This window comes from Pan troglodytes, chromosome 23, assembly GCF_028858775.2.
Source record: "Pan troglodytes isolate AG18354 chromosome 23, NHGRI_mPanTro3-v2.0_pri, whole genome shotgun sequence".
In the NCBI taxonomy this organism is placed as follows: domain Eukaryota; kingdom Metazoa; phylum Chordata; class Mammalia; order Primates; family Hominidae; genus Pan; species Pan troglodytes.
In genome coordinates, this window is record NC_086016.1 from 48,258,633 (window position 1) to 48,286,612 (window position 27,980).

The 27,980-nt window shown below is 54.1% G+C and overlaps 1 protein-coding gene across 3 annotated transcripts; it reads left to right on the forward strand.

The window, feature by feature from the left end:
- The first annotated feature begins 250 nt into the window (after nucleotides 1-250).
- TTC38 (tetratricopeptide repeat domain 38) lies at nucleotides 251-27,976 on the forward strand. Of its 3 annotated transcripts, none has more exons than XM_016939405.3 (14): nucleotides 251-1,498; nucleotides 1,940-2,017; nucleotides 5,744-5,825; nucleotides 7,312-7,483; nucleotides 8,661-8,834; nucleotides 12,012-12,087; nucleotides 15,009-15,128; nucleotides 17,362-17,421; nucleotides 18,631-18,669; nucleotides 20,470-20,551; nucleotides 21,833-21,998; nucleotides 22,813-22,972; nucleotides 23,237-23,310; nucleotides 26,759-27,976. In XM_016939405.3, exons 1-14 carry the CDS (start codon nucleotides 1,466-1,468, stop codon nucleotides 26,850-26,852), a joined length of 1,410 nt encoding a protein of 469 aa, XP_016794894.1. In that variant the 5' UTR covers nucleotides 251-1,465; the 3' UTR covers nucleotides 26,853-27,976. The 3 variants fall into 3 exon arrangements, with proteins under 3 accessions (XP_016794894.1, XP_016794893.1, XP_016794895.1); XM_016939404.4 differs by having other exon boundaries at nucleotides 1,010-1,172; XM_016939406.3 differs by lacking the exons at nucleotides 251-1,498; nucleotides 1,940-2,017 and adding an exon at nucleotides 2,584-2,696.
- The last annotated feature ends 4 nt before the right edge of the window (nucleotides 27,977-27,980 follow it).

Genomic DNA, 27,980 nt, shown 5'->3' on the forward strand with positions numbered 1-27,980 from the left:
GGAGTTGAAGGCTTCAGTGACTTATCATCCCTATCCCCTCAGTCCCTGGTCACCACCAATCTTCTTTCTGTCTCTATGTTTGCGTATTCTGGACATGCATGTAAATGCACTAATACAAGTGTGACCTTTTGTGTCTGCCTCTTCCTTCAGTATGAATGAACCTTGAAAACGCTGTAGGAAAAGTGTGTCTTCTTTGGAGAACTGTCACCTCAAATTCTTTGCCCACTTTAAATTTGGGCTGTTTGTCATTTCACTGTTGAGTTGTAAGAATTCTTTTTTTTTTTTGAGACAGAGTCTGGCTCTATTGCCCAGGTTGGAGTGCAGTGGCACAATCTCGGCTTACTCCAACCTCCACTTCCCGGGTTCAAGCGATTCTCCTGCCTCAGTCACCCAAGTAGTTGGGATTACAGGCATGCACCACCACGCCTGGCTATTTTTGTACTTTTAATAGAGATAAGGTTTCACCATGTTGGCCAGGCTGGTCTTGAACTCCTGACCTCAGGTGATCCACCTGACTCAGCCTCCCAAAGGGCTGGGATTACAGACGTGAGCTGCTGTGCCCGGCCAAGATTTCTTTATGTATTCTGGATTCTAGACTCTTACCCAATATATGATTTACAAATATTTTTTCCCATTGTGTTAATCTTTTCAGTTTCCTGAGTAGTGTCCTTTGATTCAAAAAAGTTTTTAATTTTGACGAAGTCCAACTTATCTATTTTGTTGTTGTTGCTTGTCCTTTTGGTGTTACATCTAAGAATCCATTGCTAAATCCAAGGCCGTGAAGATTTACTTCTGTTTTCTTCTAAGAGTTTTATCTTTACAGCTCTCACATAAAACAAATAATACTTCAGTGCAATATTTCAAAAATCAAAACTAATGCAAAAAGTCCATGATGAACAAAATAGCATTTTAAATAAAGGCCAGATCTGCCGGTGCGCTTGTTCTACGCCCTTGATTCGTGCACCCTGGGGCGGGGGCAAATTAAACTAGGGGAGCCCATTGGACTGGGGCTGGTGTGTGGCTGATGGCAGAGTTCAGGCCGGGCCAGACCGGGCCAGTCCAGAGGGAGAAGCCGCTACTGCAGGAGACAGAGCGATTTTTCCGCTGCAAATCCTTGAGAAGGGAGGATGGAGGCGGCGGGACGACCCAGTGAAGCCGGCCCCGAACGCCAAGTGAGTGTGTGCCGTGCGCGCGCGGGTAGCTGCCGACCGCAACGACATAAACTTGAAAGTGACCGCTGTCCCGGAGCTCCCTGCTCCCAAGGGACCCGTCGCGTTGCAGAGTAGTCCGGTCGGGCCTCTGGGGCGGGCCCGGATCCTGGACCAGGGCCAGTCTGTCCGAAACCCACCAGTGAGCTAGCGGGAGAGCGCGGCCGCCGCGCCCCGCCCCTTTCCGCGCCCGCCCCGCCCACTCCCCGGAAGGCCCGGGTGCCCAGAGCTCGCGGTGGACTCCGACCCGGCGCAACATGGCCGCACCCTCGCCTCTGCGCGACTGCCAGGTACACGGAGGCTGCCCCCAACCAGGTCCCCCTCGGGACCCGGGTCCTGGGGGTGGCCCGGTGCTGGCGGAATAACGGGAGACATGGCCCGGGCGCGGGGCGTGGGGTGAGCCCTGGGCGCACGGGCGCGTCCGTGGCAACGCCTGGAAGGGACCCGTGGCCCTTCTTGTGGAGTCCCCACCGAGGGAAATAAGGGACGCCTGTCAGGGTACTCGGGAGACCCCAAGACCTCCTAAAAAACGTAGCTCACTGGGCATGGCTGGGGACGCAGGGAAGCCCGCAAAGGTAAGGGGCTCCTTGGAACCGGCCCAGGACTGGGAGCCTGAGCCCATTTTACAGATGAGGAAGGTGGAGGTCAGAGGGGCCAGGAGACGTGTGTGTGTTGAAGTTTGAAGGGCTCTTGGAGAGAAGGCACTGCTATTCCCTTCTTGCCGTCTGTAGGCCTGGAAGGATGCGAGGCTCCCGCTCTCCACCACAAGCAACGAAGCCTGCAAGCTGTTCGATGCCACGCTGACCCAGGTATGCCTGCCGAGAGAGGCCGCGGCCCCTTCTGTGGAGGTCTAGGGGAAGGTTTTTTAATTGGGGAAAGCTGTTTTTTTGTTTTGTTTTGTTTTTGAGGCGGAGTCTCGCTCTGTCGCCCAGGCTGGAGTGCAATGGCGCGATCTCGGCTCACTGCAAGCTCCACCTCCCGGGTTCACGCCATTCTCGTCCCTCAGCCTCCCGAGTAGCTGGGACTACAGGCACCCGCCACTGCCCCCGACTAATTTTTTTTGTATTTTTTAGTAGAGACGGGGTTTCACCGTGTTAGCCAGGATGGTCTCGATCTCCTGACCTCGTGATCCGCCCGCCTCGGCCTCCCAAAGTGCTGGGATTACAGGCGTGAGCCACCGCGCCCGGCCATGGGGAAAGCTTTTTAAATTGCGCCATGACCTTAGCAATAGATGGCAGCACATCTGTGTACTTTGTACTGGAGGACGTGGGAGGGTGGGGACATATCTCTGCCCTCCACAGCGTCCTGAAAGGGCCTCTGCACTCGCCCTCCTTCCCCAGGACTCTGAGTGGTGGGTGGACAGCGGTGGGTGCCGTGGGGATGTTTTTTGAGGGTGCTGGCCTCCCCGGGCCTCCCGTTGTGGCCTGCTGAGGGTCTGATGCAGGGCTCGGCTACTTAGGAGGTGGGATCCTGTCCTGGGATGAATCTGTGAGTATACTGCCTTCACCTAGGCTGTGCCAAGACCTTCTGCCACATTACCAGTCATTTCTCTACCAATGAAGGGTCCTATAGTTTTAGAACTAGGAGAAGTCTCAGAAGTAAGATCCAACTAGCTTCCTTGACAGGTGGGGAAACTGAAGCTCAGAGAGTTGAACCTACTTGACTTGAAGGTTGTCCATGAATTACAGGCAGAACCAGGATGAACCTGGGCCTAACTGCAGTGATAGAAACCTAAGCTGACCTTGGTGTGGGTGGTGAGGCCCCTGCATACTGACTTCATCCACGTAACAGGAGGACTCAGGGAGCTCTTAGAAGCCTACGGGCTGAACAAGAGAGGACTGATGGAATGCTGTGAGCTGTGCTATGGGTGCCTCTCCTGTTCCCAGCCTGCCCTGCCAAGGGACTCTGCTGTGGGCATCTGAGTTGTTTGTTTATTTTGTGTTTGACCTGGCTCACTTGCCCTTCCTGTATCTCGCTGGCCTCTGTAGAGTACTCGATTTGTTTTTTGTTTGAGACGGAGTCTTGCCCTGTCACCCAGGCTGGAGTGCAATGGCGCAGTCTTGACTCACTGCAAACTCCGCCTCTCGGGTTCAAGCGATTGCCCTGCCTCAGCCTCCGAAGTAGCTGGGATTATAGGCACGCACCATCATACCCAGCTGATTTTTTGTATCTTTAGTAGAGACGGGGTTTCACCATGTTGGTCAGGATGGTCACAAACTCCTGACCTTGTGATTCCCCTGCCTTGGCCTCTCAAAGTGCTGGGATTACAGGCGTGAGCCACTGTGCCGGGCCCCTAGTACTCAGTTTGTTACACACCACATCCCCAATCAGTGGCAGCTCATCCTCCCAGCCTGGGTATATTTTGTCCCGTGTATTGGTGTCTCTGTGCTGTCCTGTGTTAGAACTTGGCTTCTTTAAATCTCTGTGCCAACCCTCCTGTATCTTGTCAAAATGCTTGCGTAGCCTATAGTCTCAGCTATTTGGGAGGCTGAGGCAGGGGGATTGCTTGAGCCTGGGCGGTTGAGACTGAAGTGAGCTGTGATTGTGCCACTGTACTCCAGCCTGGGCAACAGAGCGAACCCTGTCTTAAAAAAAAAATACACGTACTAATTCTGTGTAGATGTAGGTTAGACAGCTGAAAGGGCATATTTTAAAATCTAATGTGTGATTATAGGTCTAGGACTTTTTTTAAAACAGGCATTTGAGTAAAGGACCAGGTACAAATACAGCAAATTGTTAAAAATGATGATGCGCTGGGTGCGGTGACTCACGCCTGTAATCCCAGCACTTTGGGAGGCTGAGGCAGGTGGATCATCTGAGGTCAGGAGTTCAACACCAGCCTGGCCAACATGGTGAAACCCCGTCTCTACTAAAAATACAAAAAAATTAGCCGGGCATGGTGGCATGGGCCTGTAATCCCAGCTACTCGGGAGGCTGAGGCAGAGGAATTCGTGAACCAGGGAGGTGGAGGTTGTAGTGAGCTGAGATAGTGCCACTGCCTTCCAGCCTGGGTGACAGGGCAAGACTCCATCTCAAAAAAGAGGAAAAAAAAATTAGCCGGGTGCAGTGGTGCACACCTGTAATCCCAGCTACTAAGGAGGGATTCTCCTACCAAGGCAGGAGAATTGCTTGAACCCTGGAGGCAGAGGTTGCAGTGAGCCAAGATCGTGCCATTGCACTCCAGCCTGGGTGACAGGGCAAGATTCTGTCTCAATTAAAAAAAAAATGATAAAATGAGATTTGGGTAAGTTTTATCTTTCAGCTTTTGTGTCTTTCTAACTCTCTAAAATAAATGTTTTCTGTGAATATTTTTAAAACGAATGAATAAGAAGCAGGAATATTCCTATCGTGACCAACTTCAAGTCTCCTCTTAGGGCAGAAGAAGCCGATGTGGAGCAGGTCACCTGTCAGGAGGAACCTGCCTTTTCTTTCTTTTCTTTTTTCTTTTTTTTCTTTTTTGAGACAGAGTCTCACTCTGTCGCCCAGGCTGGAGTGCAGTGGCGCCTGGGTTCACGCCATTCTCCTGCCTCAGCCTCCCGAGTAGCTGGGATTACAGGCGCCCACCAACACAACCGGCTGATTTTTTGTATCTTTAGTAGAGACGGGGGTTTCACCGTGTTAGCCAAGATGGTCTCGATCTCCTGACCTCATGATCCGCCCACCTCGGCCTCCCAAAGTGCTGGGCTTACAGGCATGAGCCACCACGCCTGGCCTTTTTTTTTCCTTTTCTCTGTCACCCAGGCTGGGGTGCAGTGGCACGATCTCAGCTCACTGCAACCTCTACCTCCCAGGTTCAGGCGATTCTCCTGTCTCAGCCACCCAAGTCTCAGCCGCCCAAGTTGCTAGGACTACAGACACGTGCCACCACGCCTGACTAATTTTTGTATTATTTGTAGAGACAGAGTTTCGCCATGTTGGCCAGGCTGGTCTCAAACTCCTGCCCTCAAGTGATCCACCCGCCTCAGTCTTCCAAAGTACTGGGATTACAGGCGTGAGCCATCGCGCCCAGCCAGAACCTGCCTTTTGATGTTTCTTTTTTGGAAATGCAGCATCCCTAGCCCTAGAAAGTGTGCCTTGGGTGATGTGTATTTCATTTCTTCGTATGAAGAAAGTTATCAGCCAGGTTATGCCTTCTTTGGGTTAGAGTCCAGAAAATACTCAGTGTTCTACAAAGAAAAACAAATCTGGATTTATTTTTATTTTTTGTTTTTTGAGACAGTCTCTCTCTGCCATCCAGGCTGGAGTGCAGTGGCACAATCTTGGCTCATTGCAACCTCAGCCCCCGGGTTCAAGTGATTCTCATGCCTCTGCCTACCAAGTGGCTGGGACTACAGGCATGCACCACCACGCCCCACTGATTTTTCTATTTTTAGTAGAGATGGGGTTTTACCATGTTGGTCAGGCTGGTCTCGAACTCCTGACCTCAGATGTTCTGCCTGCCTCGGCCTCCCAAAGTGTAAACCTGGATTTAGAGCCATCTTTGTTAGAATGATCCAAGGGCTCCATGAGGACTTGTTTTGCTTTTCCCATTTCAGTATGTAAAATGGACCAATGACAAGAGTCTCGGTGGCATCGAGGGCTGCCTGTCAAAGCTCAAAGCAGCAGATCCAACCTTTGGTGAGTAACGCCTTCCCTGGGTGGAGGAGCCCCGCTTCGCACATCCAGCCCCTCTCTCTTTCCTTTACCACAGGGACACAGTTGGGATGGGGAAGGCAGGTTGGGTGGCAGCAACCAGGGTGGCATTTGCACAGAGGGAGAGAAGATGACAGCTGCCTTTGTGTCTGGAAAAACAGTCACTCCCATAAAGATGCCAGGTTCTAATAGAAGGCATTTTTCTCATCTTTTCTTTAATTACCATCAATTCGGGAATGAAGATGCTGATCTCATTTCTCAGATGAGGAAACTGAGGGTTGGCAAGAGTAAGACTGTACTTAAAGCCACCCAGCTGGTGGTTGACACCTGGGATTAGATAAAGCTTCCTGAATCCAAGGCCCAGACCCCTGGAACATGAGAGGTGGCTGCTGCAGCCTCCGTCAGGGGACCAGTGAGGCCTCATCCAGAGTGGCCAGGGTGAGGTGGTGACAGAGGCCGGCATCCAGGCAAGCCACGTGTACAGCGGGCATGGGGAAGCCAGCACAGTGCATTGCGGGTAGGTGGTCCCACGGTGCGGCAAGGTTCCGGGCCTGGGAGAAGGTCTGATGAGGGGACAGGGCTCTTGTCAGTGCGGCAGGGACACCCTTCTCACCCTGCTGCAGCCTAGTCAGACTTAAGGCAGGGGACTTGTACTGCCCTGGAGAAGACAAACAAGGAAATAACTGGGGGAGGACGGGGGAGCCAAACCCAGTCATGGGGAGCCAGGAGCCAGGGGTGGGCTCGGACTCTCTGAGCAGACCTTGAGCCCTGATCAGGGGGCTTCGACCACCTGAATCATCAGCTGGGCTGGGCTGGGCTGGGCTCGACCATCGGAATCACCAGCTGTTTTCCAGGGTCCACATGGGTGGGCCTAGCACACTATGGTTGGGTCCTGGGTCCCAGGCCTGAGCCAGTGACCAAGTTCCAAATGCCAGTGGACACCCTGGCTCTCCCACAGTGGGGCCTGGGGGCCTGCACTCCTGCCAGCAAGGCTGCTGCGAGGGCCACAAGGCACTCACCCCCACCCTAACTTTTAGCATGTGTGAGCAGCACAGATGGGATCATGACTTCTGTGCTCCGGGGCCTCCTTGGTCCAGCCCCTTATGAGCAGCATCCACTGATGCCTCCCGGGAGCCGTGTGCTGGCTGTGGCGATAGTGTCAGCTGATGAGCCTGCAGGCAGCCTCTAAGTGGCTCATCCATTGAAGGGGGAAGGTGCTTTAGACACTGGCACTCAGCAGAATGCCCTCACTAGAAAAATGTTCAAGGGTGCCCTTAGGCTGGCAGTTCCCTCCATGCTTGACAAGCGCCGAGGCTGAGTTCTAGACAGTAGGCAGGGCCACAGTGCCCAGCCTGCTGCTGCCTGGCTGGCCCCTCCTGGGACGTGGGGTGTCTCTGACATGTGGAGTCTGGGCTGGGATGGGCTGAGCTGGACCATCTGAACCACCAGCGGTTCTCTAACCTCCCACCAGTGATGGGCCACGCCATTGCTACTGGCCTTGTGCTGATTGGCACTGGAAGCTCCGTGAAGCTGGACAAAGAGCTGGACCTGGCTGTGAAGACAATGGTGGAGATTTCAAGAACCCAGCCGCTGACAAGGCGGGAGCAGCTGCACGTGTCTGCAGTAGAGACATTTGCCAATGGGTGAGGGGCCTCCCTGGGCCGGGAGCTGGCACCCTGAGGTTGAGCTGGGGGAGTGGCAGGGTATCCCTTTCCCGATGCCCTTGGGAGGGGGGCGGGGTGGGAGAATGCTTCTCTCCCTGCCTCCTGAGATGCTCTGACAGAAAATCGCATCCTGTCTGCTTCCCTATTCTTGGTGGAGTGCTGAGTGAGGAAGCAGTTGGTGAAGATTCCCAACTTAGTATCCATAGTAACTTGCTTTGTTTCATTAAGTAAATTATATATTATTTTCCTTACAAAAATAATAGGGTCACACTACAGAAATTACTAGGTTAGGGAAGAGAGAAGAAAACATGCTTCTTCTAGTGAGAAATAAACAATCAAATCAAATCTTCACCCATAAGTTCCTTGCTCTTGCACTGACTTTCACATCCTCCCCCTGCTGTTCCTACGCTGGTTCCCTCATTCTCCGGGACAGCCCCCATGTCTGCTCAGGCAGGCGAGATGCCCTGCAGAGTTAGGCGACCTTAGCCGATTGTGCAGGGGCTCAGGGATTCCGAACCCTGAGACTGGGGAGGTGCAGCCTGGTCTTCCTGGTAAGTCAGCCCAGGTGTGGGTTCCACCTCAGAGACTTCCGGTGGCTGTCTCACGGTCTCCACTGGGATTATCTTTGGCAATTTGTTAAACCAGTTTTGTTTTTTTTTTAATTGAACGAAAGAGTAAAAGTTCCCACTGGGTTTTCAGTTTGTTTTCTGATTCACAACCTAACATAGAAACTGATTTTTTTACATTTATTTATTTAGAGTTTTGCTCTTGTCGCCCAGGCTGGAATGCAGTGGCGCAATCTCGGCTCACTGCCTCCACCTCCCGGGTTCAAGCGATTCTCCTGCTTCAGCCTCCCGGGTAGCTGGGATTACAGGCACATATCACCACACCCTGCTCATTTTTGTATTTTTAGTAGAGACGGGGTTTCACCATCTTGGCCAGGCTGGTCTTGAACTCCTGACCTCGTGATCCACCTGCCTTGGTCTCCCAAAGTGCTGGGATTACAGGCATAAGCCACCGCACCCAGTCAGAAACTGATTTTTAAAAAAACACATCCATGTAGACCATGACACTGGTGAGAAACAATGCCTCTTACACTCCCTGTGTGGGTGGACTATGTGTTCAGCGTTGGTGAGAAATCTTTCTCGGTTTCCAGGAACTTTCCGAAAGCCTGTGAACTATGGGAACAGATTCTCCAGGACCACCCGACAGACATGTTGGCCCTGAAATTTTCCCATGATGCTTATTTTTACCTGGGCTATCAGGAACAGATGAGAGATTCTGTTGCTCGAATTTACCCCTTCTGGACACCTGATATCCCCCTAAGCAGGTATGTGCCAGCTGGAAATCGCATTATTTCTGTTTCTTAATCTCTCTTTTCTGCCCTAAAAATATGGTGACTCTCTTGGCCCTGTCCTAAAAATAATGGGACCACTGTTGCTATTCTCCTAGTTCCTTAAAGTTCAAAGGCCTCATTTTCTTCACTTGATTTTCATCCCACCTGTGAATGAGGTAGTACCATTATGTATCAGTCAGCATGGGATTGTTTTTGCTGCAGTAACAAACATCCCCTGGTTCTTCTTCCCCAGAGCTTATTACAGCAAAGGTTTATTTTTCACTCATACTACGTGGTTACCTTAGAAGGGCTGAGGGCTCTGCCACCATGTCCTTGTCTCCATCTGGGATCCCAGCTGATGAAGCAACTACCCTCTGGACATACCTGTCACTAAGAGGGAAAAGCAAGCTTTCCTGGGGGGGCTTACAATGGCAATTAAAGGTTTAGAATGAAAGGATACCCTGCCACTCCCAAGTCATTGGCCAGAACTGATCACATGACCTCACCCACCCACAAGAGACCAGGAAGTACAGTTCTACCGTGTGCTTGGGAAGAGAAGAAGGCCTGGAATGTGCATGAACAGCCCCAGTGACCACCACACAGGACTGACTTCACTGCAGCTTCATTACAGAATAGTTGTGAGGTTCGGACAGGTTAATAAGCTGTATTATTTAGTCAGCACTCTCCAGAGAAGCCCAGAGAGCTCTGAGACAGAGAGAGAGATGGAGATTTATTTTAAGGAATTGGCTCATGTGAGTGTGAGGGCTGGTAAGTTCAAAATCTGTAGGGCAGGGCAGCAAGCTGGAAATCGCTGCAGGAGTCAGCATTAGTCTTACATCTGGAGGCAGTCTGCAGGCAGAATTTCTTCTTCTAGGGGCCTCCGTCTTTCTCTTAAGGCCTTTAACTGATTGGATGAGGCCCACCCACATGGAGGGTAATTTGGTTTACTCAAATCGCATCTAGAAATACCTTCACAAGACTGGGCACAGTGGCTTATGCCTGTAATCCTAGCTGTTTGGGAAGCTGAGGCGGTAAGATTGCTTGAGCCCAGGAGTTTGAGATAAGCTTGGTCAACATGGCAAGACTCTGTCTCTACAAGAAGAAAAAATAAATTAAAAAAGTTAGCCAGGCATGGTGGCATGTGCCTGTAGTTCCGGCTACTCAGGAGGCTGTGGCGGGAGGTTCCCTTGAGCCCAGGAGTTTGAGGCTGCAGTGAGCTGGCGATCATGCCACTGCACTCAGCCTGGGCAGCAGAGCAAGACTCTGTATCTAAAAGAATATATATATTAAAAATATATATATATTAAAAATTATATATATATAAAAATATATATTAAATATATAAAAATATATATATTAAAAATATATATATTAAAAAATGTATATTAAATATATATTAAAAACATTAAAAATTATATATTAAAATATATATATTAAATATATATATTAAAAAACATATATATATATATAAAAAATACTTTCACCGCAACACCTAGACTGGTGTTTCACCAAACAGCTGAGCACCACGGGCCAGCCAAATTGACAGATAAAAATTAACCGTCACGAGAACCTAATAGTACCTGACACACAGCAAACATACAATAAATAGCTTAAGTGTTGAGGATTAAATGACCCCAGTAAACAATACATATATACACACACACACACACATACATTTTAAAGATAACTCTGGAAGCCAGTGCTTAAGAACATTGCTTCAATGAATAACAAAAGCTAGAATCAGTCTTCTTGCAAAGTAATGAAGCTAACATCTTAGTCTCAAACAGAAGCCCTATTGCCCTATTTTGTTTTCACTTAACCCCGAGAAACCACAGGAAAGAAAACTTGTTTCATGTGTGACCACCCTAGATACTCGGGTGCGCAGTTGCAGATGAGATTGGAAGTGTGGGCCGGACGCAATGGCTCACGCCTGGAATCCCAGCACTTTGGGAGGCCGAGGCGGGTGGATCACCTGAGGTTAGGAGTTTGAGGCCAGCCTGGCCAACATGGTGAAACCCCGTCTCTACTAAAAATAGCAAAATTAGCTGGGCGAGGTGGCATGTGCCTGTAATCCCAGCTACTCAGGAGGCTGAGGAAGGAGAATTGCTTGAACTCAGGAGGCGGAGGTTGCAGTGAGCTGAGATTGTGCCACTGCACTCCAGCCTGGGCAACAGAGCGAGACTCTGTCTCCAAAAAAAAAAAAAAAAAAAAGAGAGAGAGAGATTGGAAGCGTGCAATTATTCAGCAATGTCTTCTAGCCCATCCTGGGCTGGGCCTGGGCTGAGGCTGAGTTGGACAGACAGGTCCCAGCCTGTGGGAGCTCCAGGTCTGGGGAGGACCCGGCCATTCACTGAGTGCATTCCAGGCCGGGCAGGGGACTGTGTACAGCACTGCAGAAGTCAAGGAGGAGCTGTTGACAGCCCACAGGTCACGGAGGCTTCCCAGGGAGGTGCCCATGGGTCATGCCTCTGGGTGGATGTCACCATGCAGACAGGAGCGGGAGGAGACCCTTGTTACTCTCAGTGGAGACCCGTGTTGATTCTTAGAAGGTGGGATGCTAATTGAGGAGCAGGGCCGCTCTCCGTGCTGGGCTTGGGGATGATTGTGCGGATGTAATGTTCACCTTGCCCCTCACCAGTCGGAAGCACGGAATTGCTGACAAGCACAGAGCTTGGCGTGGGGTTGGAGGTTGCGTCAGTCTCCTGCGGTTGCTGTAGCAAAGGGCTGCAAACTGGGTGGTTTGGAGCAGCAGACAGGTACTTACAGCTTTGAGGGCCAAGAGTCCCATCTAAGGTGTCAGCAAAGGCAGTGCCCTCAGAGCCTCAGGGGTGGGTCCTTCCTGCCTCTTCCGATTTCTGGTGGTGCCCAGAGTTCCTTGAAGTCCCTTGGCTCGCAGCTGTGTCACTCTGCCTTGGTCTTTACCTGCCGCCTTCCCTCGGCATCTGCGTCTTCACACGGCCCTCTTGTAAGGACACCAGTCATTGCGCTAGGGCCCACCCTGATCCCGTGTGACCTCCTCTAAACTTACTACCTCTGCAAAGACCCTGTTTCCAAAGAAGGTCACATTCCCAGTGCTGGCAGTTAGGACCTCAGTGTATCTTTGCAGGGACACAGTTCAACCTGCTACCCATCCATCTTTTTGTATTCTGAGATATTTTTTTCTGTTTTTAGCTATGTGAAAGGCATCTACTCTTTTGGCTTGATGGAAACCAACTTCTACGACCGGGCAGAAAAACTCGCCAAAGAGGTAAGTGGGTCCTTCCTAAGGTGCCTGACCCCTCAGGGAGTAGCCGTTGGCTGGACCGGGGCATATGAGGGGCACCATTCATGTGTGACCCCGGCGAACCCCATCCCTGGTCTCACTTCCTCAGAGAGACTGGGGAGCTCATGTTAGTGTGAGCAGCTGCCGCCCGCCAGGGGCTGTCATTCACCTGTGGCCCCCCAAAGTCCCCAGAGACACGTTCCTTGGCTAACACTGGATCCACATCTACAGATGAGGTTGATGGGGTACAGGGAGCCTGTGGTCAGCCTGCTCACTTAGGGTTGCACAGAATGGCAGGTCTGGGCTCCCACCAGCTCTGCCTGGCTCCGGAGCCCACACTGCCCTGCTGGGACAGGACTTTGTAGGAGGAGAAGTGTAAATAAGCGTTGGCTCTTCCTTCCTGAACTTCGCATTTCTAAGCATCACTCACGGCACCAGAGGTTCAGGGAGCTGAGTGATGTTCGCCAGTCATGATCATTGCTGGGTGCCCATGTGTACCTGGGCCCAGGGCTGGGTGGCAGGCTGCAGCTGTCAGGCCTGGGGCGCGTGTGGTCTCACGCTCTGGGGGTCCCTCTCCTCTACTCCTCTTCTTGCAGGAGTGGAAACTGAGGCCCATGGAGGGGCTGCCATGCACAAGGGAGTGACAGCTTCTCCTGTGCCTGGCTCTGTGTGGCACTTTATGTGTGTCTGCTTGCATCCACACAGCTCTGCCCACGTGATGTCCAACTCCCTGTTGCCCAGATGAGGGGCCCAAGGCTCAGAGGCCAAGGCTAGAGCCTGCCTAAGACCACATGGCTCAGAGATGGCAGAGCCGGATTCTACCCAGGCTACCTGGCAACGGCTGTCCTTTCAGCTGCCTGCTCCAGGCCCCACCTCCCAACATCCTGGCTGGGGTTCTTCCCCTAGTAGTTGCCCTAGTCGGCCTGCAGCACCCTCTCTGGGAGACAGCATTGGGGCCCAAGGGTCGCTGCGCTCTCTGAAGACTGCTCTGATTACAGAATCCGAGACTTGAGGCTTGAGTGATGTGTTCTTTGCTTTAACTCTGAGTCAGGGCAGGTGGGGGACCCGAGTGGCTTTCTGACAGTCTTGGTTCCATGGCCTGGGTGACCAGACAGCACCATCCAGGGGTCAGCTGTAGGAAAGTCCCTTGGAGACCATGGCAGCTGGGCCCTCCTGTGGGTGGCATCCATCTGGGCACCTGAGAGCTCCTGGGACATTTGGAGAAGCTCTGGACAAGGGTAGCTGTGGCAAACCAGATGTGGCAAGTCCCCTGCACTGAGGGTGGCCAAAAAAACATGCAAGCCCACGCCTTGCAAGGAGCAAGAAGTGGTGGATAGGGTCCCCTCCCTTCTCCATTGCTCCCCTTTCGCCTCCTGTCCCTTGTCTTGAAGGCACCAACTCTTTGTCTTCAACACCAGCACCCCACAGACAACTACTGGGCAGGAAAAGCAGGCTGTGACGGGGCCAGGAGTGGTAACACATGGGCTCTGTGTCTGCAGCCCCAGGCTGGTGAGGGTAGGAGGAGCCAGGGCAGGAGCAGGCAGGCAGCAGGCACAGGCACAGCCACAGAGCTTGGGGACCTGGAGCTCCATCCAAGTGGCTCAATGGGTGGAGGCTTAGGGAGGAGGCGGCAAGCCAGGGCGCCAGGAGCCAGGGCTGTAGAGGGGCAGGTGAGGACTGGATTCTACTGGGCCTTGTAGCCTGGGAATGCAGTTTGGACTCCTTCCCACGGAACCACTGGAGGGCTCCAAGAGAGGGAAGATGCCAGTCAGCTCATCAGAGCTGGTGACAGCCACCACCCTTCACTCCTGCCATTCGTGAAAGCAGCATGCTTAGCAGGGTCCCGTCTCGGGGCCCCACGCCCACCCTGCTTAGACTGTGCCCAAGTGTCCTGTACTCAGAGCCCCTGCCCAGGGATGCCCACGGTCCCCTACAGACACACTTTCTTTCCCTCTGTTCCCACATGGAGTGGGCTGGGCCCACAAAAGCTGAGTGGTGGGCAGGGAGGCAGGGCTTGCTGGGGCCGACCTCCTGCCAAAAGCCTCACAGGAGGTGCTGGGCCAGGGCAGAAGAGCTTGGGGCTTCTGGACCCCTATGAAAGGCGTGGGGAGACTGAGGCAGTGGGGCTGGCGGGAACTCATGATTTGGCATGGGGGACCTGGGCACAGGCCAGGCAATGGGGCTTCTGTGAGCCTCAGTTTACTGCTCCATTTTCTAAGCTCTGACTCGGGCTGAGTAGATGCTTAGCAAACATGAGCTGAACACATAAATAGAAGAAAGAAACAGCTAGGAGGGGAGGATCATTCCATGAGTCCTGCCTGCCTCGCTGGTCGCTGTCAAGCTCACAGGTCATGGGAGCGGCTGTTGTCATGAACTGTGATAACCTCAGAGCCAGCTGTTTCTGCACCCAGAAAGCCACATGTCCTCACATATATGGTAGTGGGAAGAGGCAGTCACAGCCACTGGAGGACTTGATAGTTCACACGGGCAGTAACCACTTCTCTAAGAGAAAGGCAGCATCCGTGGCCTTCCAGGCGGCAGCTGAGGCCCAGAGAGGGCGGGTATGTTTTGCAAGCGCCTCAGCTGTATGCAGAATGCTGTAGGCTTGGGTCTGAGCCCTGGCTTTAGAAAGATCCTGCTGCCGTCCAGCTGGGTGAAGTCGCATAGCCTCCCTAAGACTCAGCTTCCTCATCTGTGAACTGGGCAGTGAGACCCATGAGCTGGTGTGCCCGGGCAGGCAGGAAGTGGTGCTAATTGTCAGTGTTTTGAGTCAGAGCCCTGTCCCCCCACTTGCTCCACCCCGTTCAGCCCAGGCGCCTCTTGCCCCTTAGAGACCTGTCGTCGCCTGCCCCGGCAGCCTGACTGATCTGCTTTATCTGGAATCCTCTTCCCCGCACCCTGCGTAGGCTTTGTCTATTAACCCGACAGACGCATGGTCGGTGCACACCGTCGCTCACATCCACGAGATGAAAGCAGAGATCAAGGATGGGTTGGAATTCATGCAGCACTCAGAGACCCTCTGGAAGGTATGATGCTTGTCAATGGGTCACCTCCCTGGGAAATTCAGTGCATCCCCTTGAGTCAGGCCAAGGCTTTATGGACAAGAGTTACAGGGCATGGCTTAATTCTCGGGGTTCCCTCTCCTCCTCCACCTGCTCCTGCCTCAGGTGTTTGGCTGCTGAGCAGAATGCAGTCAAGATTCCAGTCCCCACCCCAGGCCCATACCTTGCCCTAGGGACTCCACTGAGGGTCCAGCCCAGACTTCTCTGTCCTCACAGGGCCTGGTCAGGAGGAGCGAGCAGCCTCTTCAAAGCGCATGAGCTGCACCATGACGGGGACCCTCTGTGGGATGTGGAAACACAGAGGAAGCATTAAACTCAACTGGGCTTGGGGGGACAGTGGCTAGGGAAGGCATCCTGGAGGGGGCAACCTCTGAGTTGGCTACTGAAGGATGAGCAGGTGTGTGCCACACAGAGGGGGAAGATGGAGGGCATCCCAGCCCGTCAGTAGCTTGAGCAAGGCCTCCAAGGCCTACAGTGGCCTGTGAGGGAGAGGAGAGCTGCTTACTTTGGTGTCCTAGAGCCCAGGTACAAGGCGGACATGGGCTGTGCAGGAGGCCTTGTCAGTCCCTCTTTCCAGGGGAGGCAAGGTGGTGTCCAGGCAGAGGCAGAAACGCCTGCAGAGGCCTCAGAGAAGGAAAGGCTAGCACCATGGTGGAGGTGGGCCCTCTGGACAGACGGGGCTGCATCAGGTGAGCCTATTGGGCTCAAGGGAGATGGGGCCTCCCCTGGGACAGGGACACAGCGTCGCTCACTCAGCGTTTACTGAATACCTGCTTTGTATTTGGGGCAGCAAGAAATCAGGGAAGGGTGTGCACTTGGCTCCCAAGCAGGGGCCATGCAGTCTGAGCCTCGCTGCGGAGGATCCTCGGGCCTCCAGATTCGGCTCTGTCAAGGGGGCAGCGGTCAGGTTCCCTTCTCAGGGACACTGAGGTTTGTTTGAGGTTTCTGAGTGCTGGGCACTCTCGCTTGTTGAGGATCACGAGTCCAGTCTCCTGAGCTTGGAAATACCCTAGCAGGGGCCAGCTCTGAGCCCAGCACAGGTCCTACTTTAACACTGCTTCATACTGAGGGCAGCCTAAGGTAGCCACCCACATACCACCCACTCCCCTGGCTCTCGGGGCTTTGCCAGCACCTGTTGGAGTGTGGCCCTGGGCCTGTTGATCTCTGCAGGTTTTTGTTTTTTGTTTTTTCTGAGACAAGTTCTCTCTCTGTCGCCCAAGCTGGAGTGCAGTGGCACAATCAGGGCTCACCGCAGCCTCGACCTCCTGGGCTCGAGCGATCCTTCCACCTCGGCCTCCCAAATAGCTGGGACTACTGGTGTGTGCCACCACACCTGGGTAATTAAAAAAAAAATTTTTTTTTAGAGAGACAGGGTCTCTTCCCTATGTTGCCCAGGTGGGTCTTGGACTCTTGGGCTCAATTGATCCTTCTGCCTCGGCCTCCCAAAGTACTGGGATTACAGGCATGAGCCACTGTGCCCGGCTGATCCTTGCAGTTTTATCCAAGTGCCCTGAGCTGTTTAGACACCCATGGGCCTCACACCTCCCTGTGGAGTGGCTCTGTTAATCCTTTTCTCAACTTCACATGTGAGGAAGGCAAAGCTGGAGTTGCTGAAGTAACTTCCTCTGCACCAGTCCTGGGGCTGCTGCTCCCCAGCTCAGGCGAGTAGGTTGGGAACCTCCCCTAGCCTCAGTTTCCTCCTTGGTAAATGCAGCATAATTTCTTCACCGCCCTTCGGAGTGGAAGATTATGTGGCCTGGAGGCACCTAGTGCAGAATATTGTTTCCTGCACTCAAAGATGATGGTTTCTGTGGCTAGGCGCGGTGGCTCATGCCTGTAATCCCAGCACTTTGGGAGGCTGAGGCGGGCGGATCACCTGAGGTCAGAAGTTCGAGACCACCCTGGCCAACATGGTGAAACCCTGTCTCTACCAAAGATACAAAAATTAGCCGGGCGTGTGGTGCACACTTGTAATCCCAGCTACTCAGGAGACTGAGGCAGGAGGCTTGAACCCGGGAGGCAGAGGTTGCAGTGAGCCAAGATCATGTCACTACACTCCAGCCTGAGCAACAGAGCCAGACTTAGTCTCAAAAAAAAAAAAAAAAAGATGATGGTTTCTGCATTAGCACAAAACAACATTTGTTTTTTTCCCATAGGCCTTCAGACTTTTCATAAATTCTCGTTTTTTTTTCTCCAGGACTCTGATATGTTGGCTTGTCATAACTATTGGCACTGGGCTTTATATCTGATTGAGAAGGTAAGGTGACCATCTGTTTGCACTGTCTTATCCTGTAAAGATGTCTAGAGGGAGAAAGATTTTTCTAGCTTTTGCTATGTATTCACATCCATTGGAGCCCTGATACAATGGAGCATTAACATTTCCAAAGAGCACTCCAGGCTTCAACCTTTTTAGGGATTTTTTCACTGTGGAGGCCTGGAAATCACATCTGTGGTGTATAACTTGCAGAGACCATTCAGAGCGAGTGCCTGTGGCTGGAGTGGAGAGCCAAGCCCCAACCCTGCAGGGTGTACCTGCCTGGGCCATGAGATCTTCCAACGGGAGCCAGGCTATGGGGCAGCTGCTCAGGACACCCTTGACCCCAGTGATTCCGCCACAGGGTTCCATGTACAAGACTGTCACTTGCAGTGCTCCTTATCATGCACAAAAGCTAGAAGCTCCCAGAATGTCCATAAAGTGAGAAATGTTGAGAACATGAGGGCCCTGTCATGACATGGGAATGTGATGATACAGTGTCTGGAAGACAGCACAGAGCCCAGCTAAATGTACAGGAGAGGAAACATATGCAGAAAAGAAAAAGGCAGCTGGGCACAGTGGCTCATGCCTGTAATCCCAGCACTTTGAGAGGCCAAGGCAGGCAAATAACTTGAGATCAAGAGTTTGAGAGCAGCCTGGGCAACATGGTAAAACCCCATCTCTACTAAAAATACAAAAATTAGCCAGGCATGGTGGCGCCTCCCTGTAGTCCTGAGGCTGAGGCATGAGAATGGCTTGAACCTGGGACGCAGAGGTTATAGTGAGCCGAGATTGTGCCACTGCACTCCAGCCTGGGTGACAGAGTGAGACCCCATCTCAAAAAAAAAAAAAAAAAAAGAAAGAAAAAGGCTAGAAAGAAATACATGAAAAAGCTTGCAGCAGTTAGTATGAGCAATACCTATATTAACTTTCCACTAGGAGAGAGAATGCTTCCACAGCAACTGTTTCTTCAGTGGTGGTGGCACAGGTGCTGCTGTGCTTTCTACACTGGGGAACCAAAGCCCCGGTTGGAAGCGGGTTCACCTTCTCCCATCCCTAATGCCACCAAGACACCGTCCGTCCCCCACTGAGAGGAGGTGGAGGCCGGAGACCATGTGCTCAGGGGTCTTTGGCCTGGCCGTTCTCAGTTCACGTCCCAGCATTACACTTTGCCTTCTCCAGAGTTTAATAAGGAGAACTTTATTCTTCCAGGGCGAATATGAGGCCGCGCTGACCATCTACGATACCCACGTAAGTTGCATTCACACCGTGTTTGGTTTGTTGCAGCATTTTGCCTTTGAGTCTCAAAGAGACCAGATTTTTGAGTTCATCAGGATTGTCCCAGCCAGAAAAACAGCTGGAGCAAGAACACATTTCTTGTGTAAGGCCTCATGGGGTTAATTTTGCCAAGAGCAATGTTGTAACCCTGCCTATGATGGGGGCAGTGGTTGGCCCTCCTCAACCCGAGGGTGCTGATAGATTTACACATCTAAGGGCCTCACCTCTGCAATTGTGGACTCTCCTCCAGCCCTTTCAGATCACTTTTCTTTGGTAAGACAACTGGTCTACCCATAGGAATTTTTTTTTTTTTTTTTTGAGACAGAGTTTTGCTCTTGTTGCCCAGGCTGGAGTGCAATGGTGTGATTGGCTGGAATTTTTTTTCTTTGCTGTGATAAAATAAAAATAACATAAAATTACGTGTACAAGGCCGGGTGTGGTGGCTCATACCTGTAATCCCAGTAATTTGGGAGTCCGAGGCGGGTGGATCATTTGAGGTCAGAGTTCAAGACCAGCCTGGCCAACATGGTGAAACCCTGTCTCTACTAAAAATACAAAAAAAGTAGATAGGCGTGGTGGTGGGCACCTGTAATCCCAGCTACTCGGGGGGCTGAGGCACGAGAATCACTTGAACCCAGGAGGCAGAGGTTACAGTGAGCCAAGATCACGCTACTGCACTCCAGCCTGGGTGACAGAGTGAGACCCTGTCTCAAAAAAAAAAAAAAAAAAAAAAGTGTATAGCTCTGTGGCATTAAGTGCATTCACATTTTGCAACCATCACCACCCTCCATTTTCAGAACATTCTTCATCTACCCAAACTGAAACCCTATACCCATTAAACACTAACTCCCCATTCCTCCTCCCCGGGCCCAGGCATTCTTTTGAGAGGGGGAAAAAAAAAAGCCTGAAGCCTGACTCACAGCTCCCAAGGACCCCAGGGATGGCTTCATCAGAAAAGCCTGGGACCACAGAAATGCTTGTGATCTGGGGATCTAAACATCAGAGAAAAACACACAGTAAATTTCCCTTGAAGTAATCCTTTCTACACAGTCAGGAAGCTGTAGTAAGAAATGAAGGGTGGGCCGGGCACGGTGGCTCACACATGTAATCCCAGCACTTTGGGATGCTGAGACAGGTAGATCACCTGAGGTCAGGAGTTCGAGACCAACTTGGCCAACGTGGTGAAATCCCGTCTCTACTAAAAATACAAAAACTAGCTGCATGTGGTGGTGGGCACCTGTAATCCCAGCTACTTAGGAGGCTGAGGCAGGATAATTGCTTGAACCCAGGAGGCGGAGGTTGCAGTTAGCCAAGATTGCGCCATTTGCACTCCAGCCTGGGCGACAGAGGGAGACTCTATCTCAAAAAAAAAAAAAAAGAAAGAAAGAAATGAAGGGTGACATACACCGTGAGCTCGAGGTGGCCTCCTCAGCAAAGCTGAGTCTAGAAACGTGATCGGGCAGACAGCCCTCCCACCAGTGTGGTCTGAGGCCCAGGGGTGGGAGGTGGCAGATGCTTTGGGCCTGGCCTGGGCCCTGGGTATGCAATGCAGTGGGCTCTTTCTTCAGGTCTACCTGGTGACCCCTCTAGTGCTTGGAGCAGTCTACACCCCAGGCAAGGGTGATGGGCCTGTCAGTTGAGGTGATGGGGACAGTGGCAGAGGGCTTGCTCTATGCAGGCCCCACCCCACCTGGACAGGCTGACCCTGGCTGTGCCTGCAGCCCCATCATCTGGCCCACCCGCTGAGCCCGCCTTGGCCGCCCTGTCTTCCAGATCCTTCCCAGCCTGCAGGCCAACGGTGCAATGCTGGACATGGTGGACAGCAGCTCCATGCTCTACCGCCTGCAGATGGAAGGTAGCCATCCCCGCAGCCCCACTGGCTTCTGCCTCTTCCTCCCACATCATGAGGAGAGGGTGCTGTGGCCTAGGCCCAGGGTTGGGCAAGAGCTCATGGGTGAGCTGCTCCAGACCCCTCTGCAGGCCTGGCCACTGCCTGGGGTACCGTTCTGCAGCTGCCTCCCAGCTGGCCCAAAGCTGGAGAGGGTGTCCAGGCCACACTACTCTTTCTTCCAGTTCCCACCGCTTCTCGATGTGGATGCCTCCAGCTCTGCACCCAGGGCGGCACCTGCTGTGCTGTTCCCATGGCTGGCCTGCCTGCCAAACCTTCGGGGCACTGGTAGCACCTGGCCACCTGTCTCGATGCCACCTCCTTTCCTAAAACATGAGAGAGTTTCTCAACTCCCTGGGATTGTAGACAGGTTTCTCAACCTTGTCATGCTCTGCAGGTAGCCTGGAGGGACCAACCACAGCTCTGGGGGCTCTTGAGGGCTCTAGCCAACCACTGGGGTGCCAGATGGTTCTCCCCTTGTCTCAGGCTCAGCAGAGTCACCCTGGAACCACAGAGGCCTGGGCTAGGTCCTGGGTCAGCAGTACGATGAGGGCTGCAGGCCTGGGCTGAGCAATTCAGGGACCTGAGGGAGGGCATGGCAGGCTGTTTCTAGAGATTCAGAAGGCTTCCTAGTGGAGGTGAAATGTGAGCTACCGAAGCATATGTGGGGCTTGCTGGGCAGAGACAAGGGAAAGAGTTACTCTCAGAGAAAGCAGACCATCCAAAGCTACCGGGACATAGAAGCCAGCAGCCTGCTGCGGGACAAGGGGCTGGAGGGCAGGCTTGATGTGGTCAGATGGGCCAACAGCAGGCTGAGGGGCACAGGAGCCAGGGAGTCCACCTGTGGGAAGGGCAGGCTGAGGCTGGAGACCCAGAGGAAAGTGGGGAGCCTGGGGGATCCTTGGGGAGGTCGGGGGATCCATGGGGAAGCCAAGGGTTGTGTGGGAAGGCCGGGGGATCCAAGAGGCCTAGAGTTTGTCAAAGCGGCCAGAGGCTTTGTTTAATAACCTTTGACACTTTTTAAAATGTGCTTCCTACTTACGCGTCTATGGCCTCTATAATTAGACAGTCCTAATAGAGGCCTAAGCACAAGGCCAGACGCTGCCCGTGGCCCTGCCCACCTCCTCGGCCTCTCACCTGGGACAGGGTCATCAAGGCCTCCAAGGGAAGCGCTGTGAGGGAGGCCCTTGCACGGGACATGCCCCAGAGCCTCACTCCAGGCCCTGGGTCTCCTCCCCATGTCCTCAGGAGTGTCTGTGGGCCAGCGGTGGCAGGATGTCTTGCCTGTGGCCCGGAAGCACAGCCGAGACCACATCCTGCTGTTCAATGACGCACACTTCCTGATGGCATCCCTGGGTGCACACGACCCCCAGACCACACAGGAGCTGCTGACCACCCTGCGGGACGCCAGCGAGTATGCAGAGGGGCCTTCTCGGGGTGGGGGTCCTCACCCTGCCGAGAGGGTGAGGGGGTGCTAGGGCCATGCCGAGACTTGTTCAGTGCCTGCCCCGCCTGTGAGTGCAGCAGGGGGGATGCCCATGGAGGCAGCTCCCAGGTGTGCACCCCTATAGATGTGCATCCCCTGGTGCAGACCCCCAAGGTGTGTGCACCCACAGCTGTACAACTGGTTGCCCCAAGACACAGAGCTGCCTCCATCCCCAGGGTGGGTATGAGATCCGCAGGGTCACAGGGCTGCCTCCCGTGGAGAGGACACAGTGAAGCCCTGAAGCCAGAGACACCTGCTGCTTACAGGCCCTGAGGTCCTGGACGAGGTGCTTCTGTGCTCTGAACCTCAGTTTCCCCATCTAAATCAGGGCTGGTGCCTGGCAAGAGCTGGTGAGGGCTGACCTGGAGGACCTGGGCTGCCCTGCCCATTCCCTTCTGGGGATGATGATTGCCTTGACTTGCAGTGCCAGGCCTTTGCCTGTATTATCAGCAATCCTGACGGTTCTGTTAGATTGGCACTGTTATGCCTGCTTACAGATGAGCAAACTGAGGCTGGAAGGTGGGGGACCAGGTAGCTGGAAATGGGCGAACTCCAACCCAGGTCTGAGCTCAGTGCCCTGTCCTGTCCCCTCGATGGGCTGCCCCGCCTGTCACCTCACCTCATCAGTGTGGCATGTGTCAGGCACTGGACCAGGGACACCTCGCTGAGGAAGAAATGGCTCTGCCCTTCCCGGATGTTCTGTGATGGGCAGGCAGCTGAGGGCACCGTCTTGGGTTCGCAGATCCCCAGGGGAGAACTGCCAGCACCTCCTGGCCCAAGACGTGGGGCTGCCCCTGTGCCAGGCCCTGGTGGAGGCTGAGGACGGGAACCCTGACCGCGTCCTGGAGCTGCTCCTGCCCATCCGCTACCGGATCGTCCAGCTCGGTGGGAGCAATGCCCAGGTGAGCCGATGGCCGCCAGCTGGGGTGCCTAGGGCCTGGGCCAGGGAGTCTGGGCGCCCTGCAGCCCCCAAGTTTCTCCCATGGTGTTGGTGCCAACAATGTGGATGTGAACGTGTCTCTCACACTCCCGCCCTGTAAGTTCGTCGTTGAGGGTGTGGCATCAACACCACTGTCTCCCTGGAGAGCAGGCAGCCCGCGGTGGGCAGGGGCTCGCCTCCCCCATCCTGAGGTACAGGAGACTCACATGCCCGATTGACATTTCAGAGAGACGTCTTCAACCAGCTGCTGATTCACGCGGCCTTAAACTGCACCTCCAGCGTCCATAAGAACGTAGCCCGGTGAGCTCCTGGCCCCTGCCCAGCACTCCCGACCTTCACAGGCTCTCCCTGCAGACCTCGGGAGTGCCTGGAAGCCCCACCACCCTTGGCCCGAGATGCTCCTGCTTCTGAGGCTGTGAGGTCGGGAGGCTGTGGGGAATTTGGTTCTCCTTTGTTAGCAGGCTCAATGTGACCCAGCGGAGCCAGCCCCACCCCAGGCCCAACCTCCCACCCTCCCCAGCCCACTCCCTTTTAGCCATGCTAAGCTACCTGGGTACGTAAACACGTCCTACTCTTTCAGGCTCCTGGGCCTTTGCACGCTTGGAACACCCTTTCTCCTTTTGCACCTGGCCGACACCTAATGCTCAGTTAGACCTCAGCTCATTTCACCTGCCTGCCTGTGCTGGGTACCGAGAGGGAGCAGTGAGCAGGCACACCAGTCACTGGCTACCAGGAGCCCATCTGTAGTCGGGGGAGCGACAGGGAGCAATCAGTCCCGCACACACGTAAACTCGCACTGAGGGAGCAGCAGCTGAGGGCAGACCCGAAAGCACAGTGGGTTTAGCCAGGCCAGGCATGGGGCTGGTAGGAGGGTGGTGGGGCTGCAGGGTGAGTGTTAGGAGGGTGGTGGGGCTGGAGGGTGAGTGTTAGGGTGGCATGGCTGGAGGGTGAGTGTGTTAGGGCAGCGTGGCTGGAGGGTGTTAGGAGGGTGGTGGGGCTGCAGGGTGAGTGTTAGGAGGGTGGTGGGGCTGGAGGGTGAGTGTTAGGAGGGTGGTGGGGCTGGAGGGTGAGTATTAGGAGGGTGGTGGGGCTGGAGGGTGAGTGTTAGGAGGGTGGTGGGGCTGGAGGGTGAGTGTTAGGAGGGTGGTGGGGCTGGAGGGTGAGTATTAGGAGGGTGGTGGGGCTGGAGGGTGAGTGTTAGGAGGGTGGTGGGGCTGGAGGGTGAGTGTTAGGAGGGTGGCATGGCTGGAGGGTGTTAGGAGGGTGGTGTGGCTGGAGGGTGAGTGTTAGGGTGGCATGGCTGGAGGGTGAGTGTTAGGGCAGCGTGGCTGGAGGGTGTTAGGAGGGTGGTGGGGCTGCAGGGTGAGTGTTAGGGGGGTGGTGGGGCTGGAGGGTGAGTGTTAGGAGGGTGGCGTGGCTGGAGGGTGTTAGGAGGGTGGTGTGGCTGGAGGGTGAGTGTTAGGGTGGCATGGCTGGAGGGTGAGTGTTAGGGCAGCGTGGCTGGAGGGTGTTAGGGTGGCGTGACTGGTGGTTGAGTGTTAGGAGGGTGGCGTGGCTGGAGGGTGAGTGTTAGGAGGGTGGCGTGGCTGGAAGGTGTGTTAGGGTGGCATGGCTGGAGGGTGAGTGTTAGGAGGGTGGTGTGGCTGGCAGGCGAGTGTCAGGAGGGTGGCATAGCTGGCAGACGAGAGTGCTGGGGGAACTCCAAAGAGCCCTCACCATTGCCAGCAGCCTTGGTGCTTCCATGGCCCAGCTTGCCTCCCTCCACTTAGGCTGCTGAGCTCTTGGCCAGCAGCCGCGTAGCCCCTGTGTGCCTGAGCGGCGAGTTTGACACCTCTCCTTGCCCATGTCCCTGCGACCCTTAGACATAAGTGAAAGGAAGAATAGAGGAGTCATGGGGTGCCTGGTGGGGAAGGTGTGCTGTGAGAGCAGGTGGCAGCCCGGGTCCACAGGAGGCCCTTGGCTGGTGACAAGCCCAGTGGTTTAGGCGCAGGTGCACCAGCGCAGCTCCCTCCAGGCAGGGTTACCCAAACTGAGCTGTACAGGTTCTGTGGTACTCATGAAACAGGTCTGGCTGGCAGCACTGGAACCGCCTAGAACTGTAAAATGTCTTGGACGCATGCTCCCCGCTTTCCCCTTCCATGGCCGTAGGCAAAACCATGCGTGTTTCTTTAGTGGTCAAGCCCCCTGGGGAGCTCAGGCTGTGGTGTGGGTGGGAGTTGGTGCCTCTGGCAGCAGCGGTGGGGAAAGTGGCTGTGTGGACAGGAGGGCTGAGGGTGGAGCTGGGGTGACATCTGTGGAGCAGTGCGGCAGTGCCGATGTGGCCTTCTGCGGGGCCCAGTGGGGGAGGGCAGGGGGAGAGCAGGCTGCACAGGGAGCCGACTGCATTAGGAGACGTGGAGGGGGCCTTCTCTCCAAGTCCTGTCCTGCTACCAGGCAGCATCCATGGGGCCATCAGCACAGCTCACCAGCCCTCAAGGTGGGAAACCTTCCACCCCCAGCCATGGTGCCCCCCACAATGAGTGCCCGGCCCCAGCCCCTTCACACCACCCACGCCCTCCAGAACCACTGTTTTCAGGTGTTTGGGGGCTGTCTTAGTCAGTTTGGGTTGTTATTTTAAAAGTGCCACAGACAGGCCGGGCATGGTGGCTCATGCCTGTAATCCCAGCACTTTCGGAGGCCAAGGCGGGTGGATCACCTGAGGTCAGGAGTTCAAGACCAGCCTGGCTAATATGGTGAAACTCCGCCTCTACTAAAAATACAAAAAATTAGCCGGGCGTGGTGGTGGGTACCTGTAATCCCGGCTAGTCGGGAGCCTGAGGCAGGAGAATCGCTTGAACCTGGGAGGTGGAGGTTGCAGTGAGCCGAGATCGCGTCATTGCACTCCAGCCTGAGTGACCGAGGGAGATTCTATCTCAAAAAATTTTTTTAAAAAGTGCCACAGTCTGGGCGGCTTGCACAGTAGGCATGCACTGTCTCACAGTTCTGGAGGCTGGAATGTCCAGGAACAAGGCCTGGCTGGGTTCAGTTTCTGCTGAGGCCTCTCTTCCTGGCTTGTGGACAGCCACTTTCTTGCTGTGTCCTCACATGACCTTTCCTTTGAGTGCTAATTCTTTCACGTCTCTTCTTTCTTCTTTCTTTTTAAATTTTTTTATATTTTTAGAGGCAAGGTCTCACTCGGTCATCCAGGTTGGAATGCAGTGGTGTGATCACAGTTCACTGTAAACTCAAACTCCTGGGCTCAAGGAATCTTCCTGCCTCATCCTTCCATAGTGCAGGGATTACAGGGGTGAGCCACCACACCTATCTCTTCTTATAAGGGCACTAATCCCATTCACAAGGGCCCCACCCTCATGACTTAATCACCTCCAAGAGGCCCTGTTCCTAATACCATCACCTTGGGCATCTGGGCTTCAACATATACATTTAGCCTGGACACAGACATTCAGTCCACAGCAGGGTCTTTACCTCAAACCGTACCTGGGTCTTCTCTCTTCAAACCTGGGTTTTCCCCACTGCCACCTGTTGTGCCCCATCTCGGGTGTGGCTTCCTGCACTGGAGGTCTGTGCCCTCCCATCCTCACCTCTCCCCAAACTGAGGCCAGGCCTCCTGCCCCTGGGCCTTGGCCCTTGCTGTTCCCTCAGTGCCGCAGTCTAGCCTGCCTGTGTTCTGCCTTGGGACCAAGGGACCACCAGGCCCCACATCCCTCTAGAAGGTTCTGTAACAGGACCTCTGTGTCTGTTTCCACAGGAGCCTTCTGATGGAGCGTGATGCCTTGAAGCCCAACTCGCCCCTGACCGAGCGGCTCATCCGCAAGGCAGCTACCGTCCACCTCATGCAGTGAGCCAGCCTGGCCGCCTCCACCCTGTAGAACCTCAGTGGTGGCGTCACTGCGTCCAGTCAGCTGCTCCACCGGGTTAGGGTCAGGAGACGGCCAGAGCCTGTTTGTTAGGGCTGTTAGAGGGTGATCTTCAGTTTTACAGGAAGTGGGTCACGGGTTAATTTTAAATGTGATTCCGAATCTCCTTTCAGTCCTCGAGAAGGGCCAATGAGCATTTTTCAGCAGTCACAGCCAGTGTGAGTGCTGCTCTTTCCACCTGCCTTGCAAATTCTGTTTCCCAGGGGAATGTGTCTACTGCCTGGTGGTTCAAAGGTTGGAAGGCAGGGCAGAGGTAGGGGCTGATTCTGCTGGGACAGGTCTTCCAGAGGCAGCCTCCCCCCACTGCCTGTCCCCGTCCCCACCAGGCTGCCCTTGGGATGGACCTTTTCATTCTTTTCTTTATATTCTAGACAGTCTCTGTTGTCTCATTGTGTTGCTGTCCCATTTTTCAGGTGAGGGTACCGGGGTAGGGGAGTGGCCTGCCCAGGGTCACACTATGAGAGGCCCCCACCTGCTGCCTTTGGACGCAGCCCCCTGCTGCTGCATCCACCACCCTTCTTACAGATCAGCGCGCACATGGGGTCCTCCTGCTGTCTCTGGGGCGAGTCTTGGAGCCCCCTGGGGGGCTCTGTTGGTGCTGATTTGGACCCGTTTCTCTTTTTAAACTGCACATCATAACAGGGCTTCATGTCGAGCATGATTTTAATCATAAATGCACTTCTGAGGTGCAAGGATTGAGCTCAGAGCTGCTCTGTTGTGGCAAAACCCAAAGTGCTGTGATGTGTGGCTGTGACAAGCCTGGAGCGGGTCCTGTGAGCACCGCCTCTGTCTCCTGCTTCCCCACTGAACGCCTGCTGAATGTGCCGCTGACTCAGCTGTGCTGCTTTCAGCCCTCCTGTGAGGGGCGGTCCCAGTGCACAGATGTTTTTCAAGTTCCTCAGTTTGTACTGAAATTAGGGATTCATCAGGGCAGGAAGCAGGCAGGCCTCTCAGAAGGGAGAGGAGGCCTCCAAATCTATTGAGTCCCCACAGTTTGCTCAAGCCCAGGCAAATTTCTGTGATTAAAATGAATTCATCAGTTCCTCCAAGTCT